Raw genomic sequence first — 14633 nt, 5'->3', positions numbered from 1 at the left:
ATGCGGGTAAATAAATCATTAACGCTTAAAGTGCAATCTGCAATCAGGAGGATTTACTTTTGCGCAGACGATTGCAGCGAATGCGGATGCAGATGGCCAATCAAGTGGGCTGTGCAAGCAGGCAAGTCAATGGCTGGGCGGTCTGAACCGATACGAAAGCGAGGTCACTCCACGGCTCCTCGACAGCCAGCTCATTTCGTTAAGGCCGCCAATTAAAATGGAAACGCGTTGCATCTGTCAATTTCAAAGGCGCAACTGGCTCTGTAAACATCCGTAAATGAAGGGGCCAACGGACTGACCAAAGACCGACAGTCCGGCCAGATCTTCGCCTGCATATCGCACATCGATTTTAATGAAATGTCCCGGCTGCCAGGGACATCGAACGAAGTCGATGCGCACTGGTCGAATATGTTATAAATATATGACGGCCTGCCAGCCAGTCGGCAGCGTCATGTCTAAGGCTCACACATCCCATGAATGGTCTTCGAGCCAACGAGAAAGGAGGCTGTCCGCCCCCAGAGAATGCTGACACTTTTAATAGACAGCCAACATCGGATGGAGTGGAGTGGCTCGCGGAGGAGGGGCTCCACCAAATACCGGACGTGCTATCAATGTAGGTTGCATGTTGCACACGTGTTTGCCCAGCAACCGGGACAGCTTATCTATCGAGGCATCTGGGCTGCCAACGCCTCGAAACATGACACCTTTAATTTTCAATACTCGCCTTGAAAGCCTTCTACAGAGAAACCAAAATTTGTTCCCCGTTTTATACTACTGAGTCGTTAAAAAAGCGATCATAAAAATAAGTCACACGATATTTTTCATAACCCATTAAAAACAACATGGCAAAACGGCAGTACGTGTTTTCCTAATTGAACACACACCTGTATTTAATATATTAGTCTTGTTTTTTAAGAATTAATTTTCTAATTGTTGATTATAACTATTTTATAAAAGTTGGAAAAGGCAAATAAACATTGCCTTACACCTACTCTTATAATTTGATTATAAATTATTTACAGCACTTTTATAAATGCTTCAGAAATTTTATATTTTTAAGACCAAAATTCTTTTTATAATTTTGCAAGTCATTAAATAATGTCAATAGTTATTTATTGGATAAACGTAAATGAAATATTGAAAAAGTTGACTTTTTCTATATGTCAAATGTCCTATTCAGGCCCTCATATGTCTATATGAGGCCGGCTGTAAGGCGACTAAGAAAAATAGCCACCGGGCGGCGATCAAATGGAATGCATGCTCTCCCTGCCTCTGGCATTACCATATAAATTCCCCAACTGTCAACATAAAATAAAAGCAAATTGTCAATTGCGGTGCCATCTAACGCCGGCAATTTTGTAATGAAAACAGACGCGGCCACGGTCCCGTGATAGTGCAGAAGATGGAGGTTGAAGGATGCAGGATTCCGGCTGGGGCAACAGGAGCGACTGGACTCGTGACCATGTGGCCGACTGGCTAATGTGGCCCACCCATCGGTACGGCGACTTTTATTGCTTGCGGTTGGCGGCACAAAACCCTAACGTCACTTGTGATTTCTCGTTTGCGCAGCTAAATAAGCGCGCGCCCGCCATCGATGTCGCCGCAATGGCGAGGGTCCGGCTTTCGGCACCTGTCCGATTTCAGACTCCTCCGTGTCCCCCGCATCCTGCACATCCTCTACGCGCTTTTCACGTAATAGCATTGCGGTGCGGCAACAAATACAAATGGCCGAATGCAATCGACATGGACGGACACGGATTTGCTGGGATGCTGCTTTTACACAGGAAAAAAGGCTGCTCCTTGTGAAATATATCTTATCAAGTATGGAACTTTTAAAACTGTTTAAGATTCATTATCTCATTCATTACCCATCAAAATAATGCAATTTTTGAAGTTTAAAATATTTAAATATTTATTGTTACATATCCAATTAAGATCCAATCCGTTTCAAATTTTTGCCAAAATTTTGTAAATTATTCAAGAATAATAAACTCTAAATTTTGTCATAGAATTAACTGTTCTCGAGGAAAATATAAATAGTTTTGACATTTTGATACATATCTAAAAAGAATTCTCATATCACCTCCAAATTATTATACAAAATTTTCAAATTGATCATCATATCATAATCAAATTTTCTTTCTATGTAAGTATGTTGCTGCTGTGATGTCCTGCTTCACGTTTTGTTGCTGGTGCTCGTAAGTACAGCAGGCAAATCCGATTTTTCGCACAGTTGACATGATGGTTTTGGCATGGGCCCCGGACAGTGCTCCTAGTTTATTAGAGATTCGCAAAAAGCAGCGGCCGCCTCACCGCGGATTTTCAAGTTTGGCAAGCCAACAGAATTTCAACAATTCTCCACTCCACGTGCTCTAGTGGCTCGTTTGTTGCCGGATGACCGCACGGATTTGCTCTCCATTATATCTGGTTAGTTGTGACTATTTCCGAGATTGGGGTACTGGCCCTTAAAGCCCTGATTAAAGCTAAGCTCCAGCGAAATACTTATGCTGCAGTATAGTATAATGCAGTTTCGCATTCCTTTGTATGCGAGCAGCACTCAACACTTGTGGCCAGGAACTTCAGCAACAGTGTCTCAGTGTTCTTCTGTCTCCTCCACAAGCTCCATGGTGTTGGGCTGGCATTGTGGGACCTGCACTTTACATAAACATAACATTCACGTGGAGAATTCGCATTACACATCTTGCAACTGAGGGCGGCGCGTTGCTATTTCTGCCCGTGCGCTTGTTATGCTGCCACTACAAAACTTCTGCCGGGTCTTCCCTCATTTCCCTCATTTTCTTCCAGCGTTTTTTCCATTTTTTCGCCATTCTCGTATATGCCTTGGCAAACTTTCCAACTTACATGCAAGCAAACAAACGAAAGAAAAAAGTATAGGATCGCAAAAAGCGATGACGCTGCTGCAGTGGGGGCCTCGACTAAAGTATTCCCAGCGGCAACACAAAAGCTTCAAACGCACAGGGGCGGGGGTTCAAAGGGGGACCCGATGGCCGTCGTCGACTAGGACGAGTAAATTGAAAGTTTTGAGCAGACGCTCAGTGCCAGGAGCGGCGTCGTCGCCCAACGCATTCTAAAGGACATGCAGTAAGGGTCCACTTTGTCATCGTTTGAATGCCTTGCCTTGTTGCTGCTGTTGCTATTGCTGTTGCTGTTGCTGTTGCTGTTGCAGTTGCTATTGCGATTGCTGTTATTGCCGCTGCTGCTGCTGCTGCTGTAGCTCCTCAGTTGGCAGTTTCAGCAAGTTTTACGCAACTTTCAACGAGTCTTTCATTTTCTGATATTTCTTACTGGCAAACGTCCGCCCGAAAACCCACACAAACATTCGCACACCATCGCAGACTGAACACTCGTTGCCTTACTTTATGTTGTAATTTTATTTAACTTCTTTTTTGCTTTATGTCGAGTATTTTTTCGCGTGCACAAAATGCATTATTTTTTATGTCTCTATGTGCTGGCTATGTGACCCCTGACCCCTGACCCCCGGCCCCGAACCCGCGTGCTCCGGCGTCGTTACTATAACTGAGTTCCATGATGTAAATAGCTGCATACCTGGTCTGGGAGTCTATTCCACTCCAAGCCCACCTCCCCTCCAAGTAACATCCACGCATCGGGGCTATGACAATGGCAACACAAACAAAAAACAATGCCAACAAGGATAACATCAGCGGCACAATGGGACGCGGTGGCAGACGAGGACTCGTAAAAATTAAATGCACTTAGAGGCCATTCGCAATGTGGATAATACGGCGAAGGAAATCGAAGTTTATATGCCCTATGGGGGTCCTTAAGCTGACCCATAATGCCATGAATAAATTGTCTTTGGAAGTTGTAATCAAACGCGTTTTTTTCTGGAAGCTCTGTTCATTTTATTAAAAATACTTTATGGTCTTGAATTGTAGAATAGATCAGCTATCTATTGCAACCAATATATAACTTTTTATGTTGTTATTAAGCTTTGAATTTTAAACTCATGTGAATAAACTACACCACTTTATCTATAATCAAATATCTTTTTTTTTGTTTTAATATATTATAAATACCTAATATCTAATATCTAATGCTTTTCAGAACACAATCTTAATATATTTAGTTTTGCCTTAAGGAATACTTTTACCCAAAGAAACAAAATAATATAATTTTATAATTGTTATTTAACAGTGGTATAAACACCACAACAAATAGAAGCGTTCGAAGAGCAAAATATAAACATTTTGCAAAGAAGGGCTTAGTGAAATGAATCAAATTAAATAGCTTGCAGTTTTTTATGGTATGTTACAGAAAAACACAGCTTTCCTCCGTAACTTTAACTTGTTGAGCTTTTCATTTGCTTTGCCTTGAGGAAAGAGTATTATTGTTTCCCAAACGTCATTTGCAGCTGGAGTGTATCTACCTGTGGAGGACCGTCATATTGCGGATGCCGGGATCTTAAATGCGTGGCGAATGAAGTCCAAATATGAACTGCAGCCAACCCCTCAATTGGCCTTTTCTTTCTTTTAGTGGCCAGGTGAAAGCCAGGAGTTCTGGTCCTGCTGAGCCACCTTGCGCTACTTGCAGGACACGTATACGTACTGTGACCCAGGTAAATGAACTGGTGATATTTCTGTGACTGTCTGACTGCCACTTTGAGAGTGTCTGTGTGTGACTATAGCTGTCTAGGACGATTGTCGTCCTTTAGTGTTACTGTTATTGTGGGAGGGTTGTAGTTATGACACTACGGGCTCATTAGTTGGCGCTTTGCTCGATTGCACCTTGTTGCTGCTGCCACTGCGGTTATTATTGCATCGCATGCTCGGTCACTAATTGCGTAAATTGTTTACGTTTCGAAAATATAATGAACTCATTTCCATTAGCACAAAGCGAAGCCATAACTTGCCGCCAACTAAGTTTCCATTCGATGGGTATGCGAAAGGAATGAAAAGGTAGGCAGGGGTAAGGAATGGGAAGGGGTTCTCGCATTTCAATGGCGCGTAATGAAGTTGGGTGCCAGGACTTTGTGTACAGCATCTTATGCGGATACGTGCTGGCGGGCGACATCGATACCTTTGCCGGCATCGAAAGGCTATAGCCCTCGCGCAGCCCAAGGAAGTCGCCCTTTTGTGTGCGGCATTCACGTTTTGCTTTATTAAATTTTCGCCGCTTCGCTTTGTCCCTGCTGGCAGTCGTCCTGTGCGATTGCAAGTACGAGTATCTCACTCTCCATGTGCGTGTTTATTGCATATTTCTTTTGTTATTCTTCTTATTGCTGTTGCCACTGCATATTTATGCGTTTGTTTGCCCGGGGAACGCAGAGGGCGGTGGGGGCAGGAGAAGACCCATCAGCGTAACTGCAACAGCCGCAGCAGCGGCAGTGAACCGTGCACTATTTGCATTTGCATGCATTTCGCATGGCAGCCATGGCAATGGCAGCCAAAAGATGGCAAGACAGCGGATCTGGAGCCGGCGCCGCCAAATGTGCGTCATTTGCATGGAAAATCGCTTTTCAGAGCGCGCCACATTTCACGCTGGCAGACCTCCGTTTTCTCCCTCGTATTCCGTATGCAACGCAACAATAGTTTTGCATATAAATGGATTTCGAGTGTGCATTTAGATCTACCCACCTGGTTGGTCTGGTCGGGAAGCAATCGACGCAGTGCATCTTTGTTTATATACGGCGACGACGGTGAGGACTTTCAAGGAACTCTGCAGGACTTCCTGGCCCGTCTTGAGGCCGCCGACACTGCCAACATCCAATTAGCGATGGCTTGTGCTCTTATTTGATTTTTCACCCTCATTATGCCGAGTCAAGACAGCCATCAATTAGTTATGCACACACATGGAGATTCCCTCGACCGCGAATTTGTCAACTTCCAACGCGGCGTATACTTGAAGCAGGTATAAAAGGACGTAGTTTAGACTACGAGGTCAGCACACATTTGAGCAGTTGAACTAATCACATCTTTATATTTAGTTAGCTTAGATAAATCGATCTTAAAATAATTTTAATAAACACTCTGATCGCCAGTCTTTTTAAAATTTGCTACATTTACTTTGGGATTAAAACCCCCTAAGTATGCAGAAAATTCTTAGTATTTAATTTCGCTTTCATTTCATTTTAGGATTTCTTTAGGATTCTTTTGAAATCATTGTGGGATCCGGTAGTGTTGGTGATGAGACCAGAGTTACCAGGAGCGGTCTCACCTACTAGTCTTTGTCTCCCTTCTCTGGAAATATACTAAAAAGGAAGTAATCAACTGCAGACAATAATGTCTGGCAACTCCTCGCTAAATCAATCGCCGCCAGAATCTCGACTCGATCGGACGCTTTTGCATAATTAAAGAAGTTTTGTTAAATTTAAGTTACAAGTTGAATGGAATAAACAATATTAATAATTTAAAGCCAGTGTTACAACTTTATCGAAAAGAGGACACTGCATTTTTGGGGGCTCAGCCAGGAATATTGCCCACCATTCGACAGCTTGGACCTTAAATTGAATATTTCACACACGAGAAATATAACAAAGTATTGTGCAGTGCGGAGAAAGATGAAATAAGAACAATTTAAAACTGGTTAAGAGTTTTTAAAGGAAAGGCAAATAAGCAAAAGTGACAGAGACAGCGATAGAAGCCGAAAAGAAGTTCTTCAGAAGGCAAAGCGAATTTCGTCCGAAGCGCAAAAGAATTTCATCAGAAGGCGAAACGAATTTCGTCAGAAGCGCAAAAGAATTTCACCAGAAGCAAAAATACAGACACATGGGCGAGTGAGACGGAAGCAGCGAGTGAAAACGACGAGATCGAGTGGCGGTGACTCAAGAAGTTGACGTATCTGATCAGGCTGGTAAAAAGCAAAGATTAGACAGCAGCGGAGCAGGCTGGAGACAGACGAGGACAGACAAGACATTGGAGCTGGTGGCGTTAACGGAGCTTGCGGGCAAGAACGTGTTGGCCAGGATTGGAACACGGAATTGGAGGCAGACGTAGACGGCCAGTTGATGCCAATTGAGTACAGACTCGTAGAGGCAGCGGTACAGTTGCTGAACAGCAGCGAAGAAGGCTGGGAAGTTAAGAAGCAGCGAATCCGGCTGGAGAAGTCAAAAGGCAGAGAAGCAGACAAGCAGAGAAGCAGACGAGAGGAGCAAGAGCGGAAGCAGCAGAGCATCGTCGTTGCGTGTGAGAAAAACCTTGTTGGCCAGAGCTGAGGAACGAGGCAAAGCTGATTCCAATTGGAGGCAAAGCAGTATCAGTGCGTGCGAAGAAGAGAGAAAAGAGGAAGGACGCTACAGAAAGCAGTGAACGCGGAAAGCAGCGAGACAGCAAGAGACGAAGCAGGGTCGTCGCCGGTTTTATTTGGTTTGAAGAGTTGTCAGTTTGATTACAATTGTATCAAAAGGAATTAGAGTTAAAACACAATTTTGTCATCATATTAACTGTAATTTTTAGCAGGTTACTTTTGTAAAATGGAGAGAGCGAGATCTTGGCATTGCGAGTGGAAGAGTTGCGACGGAAGTTGTCAGAACTGCAGATGAGTACAACCGGACTAAAGGCTCAATTACAACAACGTCTGCTAAACCATTTTGGGTTAATGGATGAGGGTGAGTCAGAGACTGAGGGTGAGCCCGCAGATTTTAGGTCTACATCGTCCACACCGGCAGTTCCCCATAGGAGAGAAGAAAGACAACATGGCCAAGTAGCGCAGGGACAGTCTAGATCGTGGTTTACATTGAAAGACGTCGAAGGAAGTGTTTCTCAGTTTTCAGGCTCAGGAGTCCCAAATATAGATCTGTGGATTGAGGAGTTAGAAGATTGTGCGGCTACTGTGGAGTGGAGCCCGCTGCAGCAGTTTGTTTATGCAAAGCAATTACTTAGTGGAGCAGCTAAAATGTTTGTGCGTAGCCAGAGAGACATTAAGGACTGGGAAAGTTTGAAGTTAGCCTTGTCATTGGAGTTCGGAGTGCAGGTATCTACAGCCGAGATTCATCGCAGGTTGGGAAAGCGTCGTCAAAGTAAGGGTGAATCATTGCAGGAGTTTTTATATGCATTAATGGAGATAGCTAAACCGATACGTTTGGAAGATGAAAGTCTAATTGAGTACTTTGTAGAAGGTATCCCAGACTCAAGATCGAATAAGTCCATGCTGTATCAGGCTAGAAATCTGAAAGACTTGAAGTGGCAGATAGAGGCATACCAAAAGGCAAGAAGCACATATAAGCCAGAAAGCAAGCATACTTTTCAGGGCAGTAAGGTAGCAAATGAGTCAGCCAAGGAAAAGACAACAGAGTCGGTTAGAAAGTGTTTCAGATGTGGAGATCCATCTCATATGAAGAGAGATTGTCCAGTGCAAGAGAAATGTTTTAAATGTAATCGGCCAGGACACCGAGCAGCGCAGTGTAAGGCGGAGGTTCAAGTCAAAACAGAAGAAAGAACCAATGTAGTCCAGGCAGAAAAAGTAATCCCAAAACAATCTCATGCACCAGTTGTTTGTGGTTTGGAGGTAAAATCCGTTTTCTGTTCGAATGTTGAATTCAAAGGCCTTGTAGATACAGGAGCAGAACTATGCCTAATGCGTAGGCGTGTATTCTTAAAACTAGGCGTAGGCGTTGGCAGTTTGATGGGCAGGCAAAGAGTTTTGACAGGAATTGGAGAAAGTCAGGTGCTAACTTTCGGCAGCTTCAAAGCGCCAGTGAATATCGATGGCATCGAAATGTGTATCGAGTTCCACGTGATTCCAGACGAGGACATGAAGTTTGATGCAATCTTAGGAACAACTATTTTAGAAAACGTCGACATGATGGTTACGAAAAGAGGAACCGTGTTTTCGAAAAGGGTTCAATGTACGCAGCCACAGGAGGAACAGATTACAGAAAGTTCCTGTGTGCAACTAATGCAAGAATTTGATAACCTTTGTATGCTAAGCACCGAAGACAGTAAGCCAGGCTTAGAACTAGATCATTTAAGTAATGGTGTCGCTGCAGAAGTAGAATTCTTGGTGGAGAATTATAAGCCGATAAGAAATCTCAGTTCGCCAGTGGAGATGAAGATTTTGTTGACAGACGAGTTACCGGTATTTCAACATCCAAGGCGTTTGGCCTATTGTGACCAAAAGATAGTCGATGACCAGGTGCAGGAATGGCTTAGGGATAAAATAATAAAGCCAAGTACGTCCGAGTTTGCTTCGCCAGTTGTTTTGGTGGATAAGAAGAATGGGAAGAAGCGTTTGTGCTGCGATTACCGCAAGCTGAATGAAAAGATAGTCAGAGATAATTTCCCAACAGCACACATAGACTGTGTTATTGAAAAGCTTCAAGGTGGAGAGATTTTTACAACTCTGGACTTGACAAATGGATTCTTTCACGTTCCTGTGTCAGCAGAATCTCAAAAGTACACATCGTTTGTAACCATGAGTGGACAGTATGAGTTTATGTTTGTACCTTTCGGCATCACGAACTCCCCAGCGGTGTTTACCAGGTTTATAATGGCAGTCCTACGAGAGGTGATAAAAGACGATGATGCAGTAGTGTATATGGATGATGTGATCATTGCTAGCAGGAGTGTAGAACAGGGCATGCAGAAATTAAAGCGAGTCTTGAAGTTGGCAGAAGAAAGCGGTTTGCGCATAAATTGGAGCAAATGTCAGATACTCAAGAAGAGAGTTGAATTCCTTGGGTATATCATAGAAAAGGGCACAATCAAACCAGGTGAGGAGAAAACAAGAGCGGTGGCTGATTTTCCGATTCCTCGTGATAAAAAGGGAATCCAAAGGTTTTTAGGTTTGACGTCGTATTTCCGAAGATTCGTAGAAAATTACGCAGTGATTGCTAAGCCGTTGTCTGATTTGTTACGCAAGGAATCGAAGTTTGAGTTCAAGGAAAAGCAGGTAGAAGCGTTTGATCAATTAAAAGCAGCGCTAATCAGTGGGCCCGTTCTAAAGCTTTATGACCACTCACTTGAAACGGAAATTCATACCGACGCCTCGAAATTCGGATTCGGAGCCGTGTTGCTTCAGCGAGACAGGGAGGATGGTTTGTGGCACCCAATTTTCTATATGAGTCGGAAGACCAAACCATGCGAGGAGAAGTACCATTCTTATGAACTGGAAGTGCTAGCAGTTATTGGAGCTTTGGTGAAGTGGCGAGTTTACGTTCTTGGGAAAAGATTTAAAATAGTCACAGACTGCAATGCATTTGCCATGACTATGAAGAAGAAGGAGATTCCGCTTAGAGTTTCACGTTGGGCAATGTACTTGCAAGACTTTGATTATGAAATCGAACATAGGTCAGGTAACAAGATGAGACATGTAGACGCGTTTAATACATCGCTTGCGAGAGGCACAGCAAACAGATGATTGGACGAAGGCAGTGAAGAGTGTTGTTGAAACCAAAGAGTATGACGATTTCTACATATCGAATGGAATTTTATTTAAGGACCCAAATAAGGAGTTGCTTGTAGTTCCATCACTGATGGAAGATGAGATAATTCGAAATTCACACAAGCAAGGTCATTTTTCATCCAAAAAGACTCAAGAATTGATCGAAAAGTCATATTACATCCCGAAAGTGAAAGAAAAGATAGCGAGGATTGTTGAGAGCTGTGTAGAGTGTATTTTGGTGAATGCGAAAGCTGGGAAGCAGGAAGGGTTTCTGAAACCGATTGACAAAGGTGACAGACCTTTGGTGACATACCATATAGACCATGTTGGCCCGATGGACTTAACCAAAAAACGCTATAATCACATTCTCGTTATAGTTGATGCTTTTTCTAAGTACGTATGGTTGTATCCCACACGAAGCACAGGAGTTGAAGAAGTACTGAGTTGCTTGGAGCGTCAATCAGTTCTTTTCGGTAACCCATACAGAATCGTATCGGATCGAGGAGCCGCTTTTACGTCACACTTGTTTAAAGAGTATTGCGAAAAGGGAAATATACAGCATTTGCTAATTGCGACAGGAGTTCCCAGGGGTAACGGACAGGTAGAACGAATGCACAAGATAGTGGTCCCAATGTTATCAAAACTGAGCCAGGAAAATCCAGGGTGCTGGTATAAGCAAGTTGGCAGGGTACAACAGACGATTAATAACACTGAGCCAAGGAGTACAAAGGTTTCTCCGTTCAAGTTGCTAACAGGCCTTGATATGCGTGTTTCGAGCAATGCAGAGTTAAAAGAATTAATTGAAGAGTGTTTGATTTCCGAGCTAGACGAGGAAAGAGAAAAGTTGCGAGGGAAAGCAAGGCAAAATATTCAGGATATTCAAACAGAAAATAAAAAGGCATTTGACTCTAAAAGAAAGGTAGAAAATAAGTTTGAGGTTGGCGATTTAGTAGCTATTAAACGTACCCAATACGGAACAGGCTTGAAGTTGAAAGGAAAGTACTTAGGGCCTTATAAAGTAGTCAAGATCAATAATCATGGGCGTTATGAAGTTCAAAGAGTAGGACAAGGAGAAGGGCCATATAGGACTAAGACAGTTGCAGAATTTATGAAACCATTCGGGTCGAATCAAGCGTCAGGAAGGCCGAATGTGGGATCCGGTAGTGTTGGTGATGAGACCAGAGTTACCAGGAGCGGTCTCACCTACTAGTCTTTGTCTCCCTTCTCTGGAAATATACTAAAAAGGAAGTAATCAACTGCAGACAATAATGTCTGGCAACTCCTCGCTAAATCAATCGCCGCCAGAATCTCGACTCGATCGGACGCTTTTGCATAATTAAAGAAGTTTTGTTAAATTTAAGTTACAAGTTGAATGGAATAAACAATATTAATAATTTAAAGCCAGTGTTACAACTTTATCGAAAAGAGGACACTGCATCATTTAATTATTTTTTCCCGAAATAAACATATCATCACCCATTCGATAATGATTTGTACATGGAATTAATCGTTACTAAGTGAATAATGGCTGATCACTACTTAAAGTATCTCATTTAACTCCAATTTTTACCTGAGAGTGCTCTAAAGAGTGTGAGATAAGATACATGCTGTGCATGTGCAAGGTGGACTGAATGTGAGAGTGTGAAATGATTGCTGAAATTCTCGCAACGAAAACAAACGAGAAAGCGACGTGTTCACTTCACGCTTCACTGGCCCGCTTCAGCAATAAATTTAACTGCATTAAGTTATGACAGCTTGAACATATTTCTCCTCTGGCTGCGATACAAAGCGATTCGATTTTTTTTTTGCTATTTTTATGGCTTGCCTTTGTGTTTGCGTGCTGCAGCTTCATTGTGATTTTTGTGGATAATCGGCGAAAGCAGCGCATAATACCAAATTATTATGCATGCAGCCAGCAACAGAAAGTATACAAGCAAATGGGATTGAATTGACCCACGGCTAGCCGAGGTGGTAGTACCCTAAAAGATTAAACACTTTTATAAATCAAATGGAACACAATTTTTACTTTAATTTCCTGTTAGGGTATTCGCATGTATGCCTTGTGCAAAGGATGTTTTTATGTGTTTGCCGACGCTATAGAAACAGATATTGCAGTTTGTACTCACCATTGGATGATGTGGAGAAAACAAAACTGTTGGTCAAATCGCTCCATCCGTAACGATTCCTGCAATGGATAACCGTGTGCGGTATTAATTATGCAGCTCAGGAACATTGCCGGTATTAATATGCAAATGCTTGCTAATGATGACGGCTCCCCCGCATTGCGGGTACAGTTTATATTTCGAGTGGTTAAATTATCCAGTGCACAGTGTACCGATTTAGATATATCTTGCAAATATCTTATATATCTTAAAAAAATTGTATGTCTACAGAATCGAAGCTCTAAGAAAAATGTATTAAAAGGGCTTTTGACATAGTCAAATTTCTATGCAATTTTTAGTTATCTTTTCTTTATACATCTACTTCTGTTATTTGTCAAAAAGAATTGTTTTTATGAGAGTTCAATGTCTAGAATATAATAAATAGGCTTATTGAACTCATAACTGTTTTTCAAAGATCATAAACTAAAGTTAAACATAAATATACTGAGAACGGTCTCTTTCCCCCTAATGCAGGCGTAAAGTTTTGCATAAATTATATGGCACTGCATCGACTCACCTGGACTGCACGGTGGCTTCGTAGTGCTGATCGGGATCTAGGCCACGGACCATGTAGCTCATGCCCTGCACATAGTGATGCGAAACGGGAACCGCCGGCAGGACGACGTCGCGCCAATCGTTGTGGCCCCAGTGAATCACGTTGCCGTAGCCGGAGTAGCTGCCACTGCCAGACAATCCGCCCATGTTGCTGCCAATCCGATGCGCATGTAGCCCGGAGCCGGAGCCGTACATCTGGGACGATGATGAGGAGGAAGACGAGGAGAGCGAGGACAGCGACGAGGAGGAGGATGGCGAGTCGATGGCGTTGCCAACGACCTCGTGTCCTTGTGGCAGCTTGCGGAAGGACAGCTTGTACTCCTCGATGGGTGTGTGCGAGTCGACGGCCCAGGAGATATTGTATCTAAAAGGGGAAGGAGGTGGAGGTTAGTGACTGAGTGGCTTGGTTATCGCAAAGTTTTTCGCGTGCAACAGTTGGCGGGGGAATTATTTCGAGGCGCTTGCAATCAATATGTAATTGTTAAATTCTCCATTGAGAGCCACTGCTGCAGTTAAGGCCAACACGCAGCAAGAATGGCTGGAGCTCGAATTGAGGAAGCAGCAGGGCATGGAGGGGCATCCAGAGTGACAACAACAACATAATCAATGGCTGACGACAATGGCTGGGTTAAGATACTGCGTAGAGCCAGCTCGTAGCTCGCAGCTCGCAGTTCCCAGCATTGTTGTCCGGGGTTCGCCGCTTGCTGTTACTGCAGTCTTAACATAATGCCGGCCCACTCCTTTGTTACTGGCGCCCTGTTTGCCCAGCTGCCCCAATCTCCCCCGCCCCTTGGATGTTGCATTTCAGAAATTGTTCTCGCACAATGCGTCCATTCAACCGAAAAGCCAACAGTCCTGCCACATTCTCAGCTCAAGTGTAAATGAAGTTATATGACCGACCCCTGACTTCAGCTGGGAGCATTGTGCCGTGATTAGGGACACAACGAGGGGGGTAATCAAACTGCATTTTTGGCCATTGCCCCTTGCTTGGATTAAAGGTTTATGCCCTACCCCAGGAGAAGAGGATGCTTTAAGGCTGGAGCAGCTCATTAGTTGCCGGAGTTGATGGACACACTCCAGTGGAGCTGCTCAAGTAAACAACTAATTACGGGAACCCCACTTCCTTGGATGTCGCTATTTGCCATTACAAAAGGCGCAAGTTCATTGCTTTGCGATAAAGTCGGCACACAATTTGAATGTTAATCAGCACAGGGATGGATAGGGATGCCAGCGAGACCCTGACGTCCTTTTCGGCTTCCTGTTTTGTTCGGCCTCGGCCCTATTATTTGTTTTGCTCTCGATGTATTCTGTATGATTATTGGGCCATGCGAACTAATAACTTCAAGTCCTGGGCACAATAAAAACATAAAACGCCAATCAGAAAACTTTTCGCATATAGCATAAAACTAACGCAAGCAATAAAAATGATTATTAACAATTGAAGAGCCGGCGACTGGCGCCAGACGGTTGAAAAGGGACCATTTTTGCGTACTTTGTGTGCTCGGTTGGGGCTTTTTGGTAGCTTAATTGCCGGCAGCAGTTTCCGGCAGCGAATCA

At 43.5% G+C, this 14633-nt stretch overlaps 1 protein-coding gene across 4 annotated transcripts in view; it reads right to left on the bottom strand.

Moving 5' to 3' along the window:
- Positions 1 to 14633, bottom strand: part of LOC108037283 (limbic system-associated membrane protein) — a 126895-nt gene that overhangs the window by 2901 nt on the left and 109361 nt on the right. For all 4 annotated transcript variants that reach the window (XM_044458944.1, XM_044458948.1, XM_044458947.1 and 1 more), the window contains 2 exons: positions 13039 to 13440; positions 12486 to 12544 (listed from right to left, as the gene is read on the bottom strand). In XM_044458944.1, coding sequence (XP_044314879.1) covers positions 12486 to 12544; positions 13039 to 13440 — 461 coding nt within the window. The remainder of the gene's footprint in view (positions 1 to 12485; positions 12545 to 13038; positions 13441 to 14633) is intronic.

The sequence above is a fragment of the Drosophila rhopaloa genome, unplaced genomic scaffold (assembly GCF_018152115.1).
Source record: "Drosophila rhopaloa isolate 14029-0021.01 unplaced genomic scaffold, ASM1815211v1 contig_178, whole genome shotgun sequence".
NCBI classification, from domain to species: domain Eukaryota; kingdom Metazoa; phylum Arthropoda; class Insecta; order Diptera; family Drosophilidae; genus Drosophila; species Drosophila rhopaloa.
Note: the sequence above shows the minus strand (reverse complement) of the source record. Positions and strands in the feature narration are given on the sequence as shown.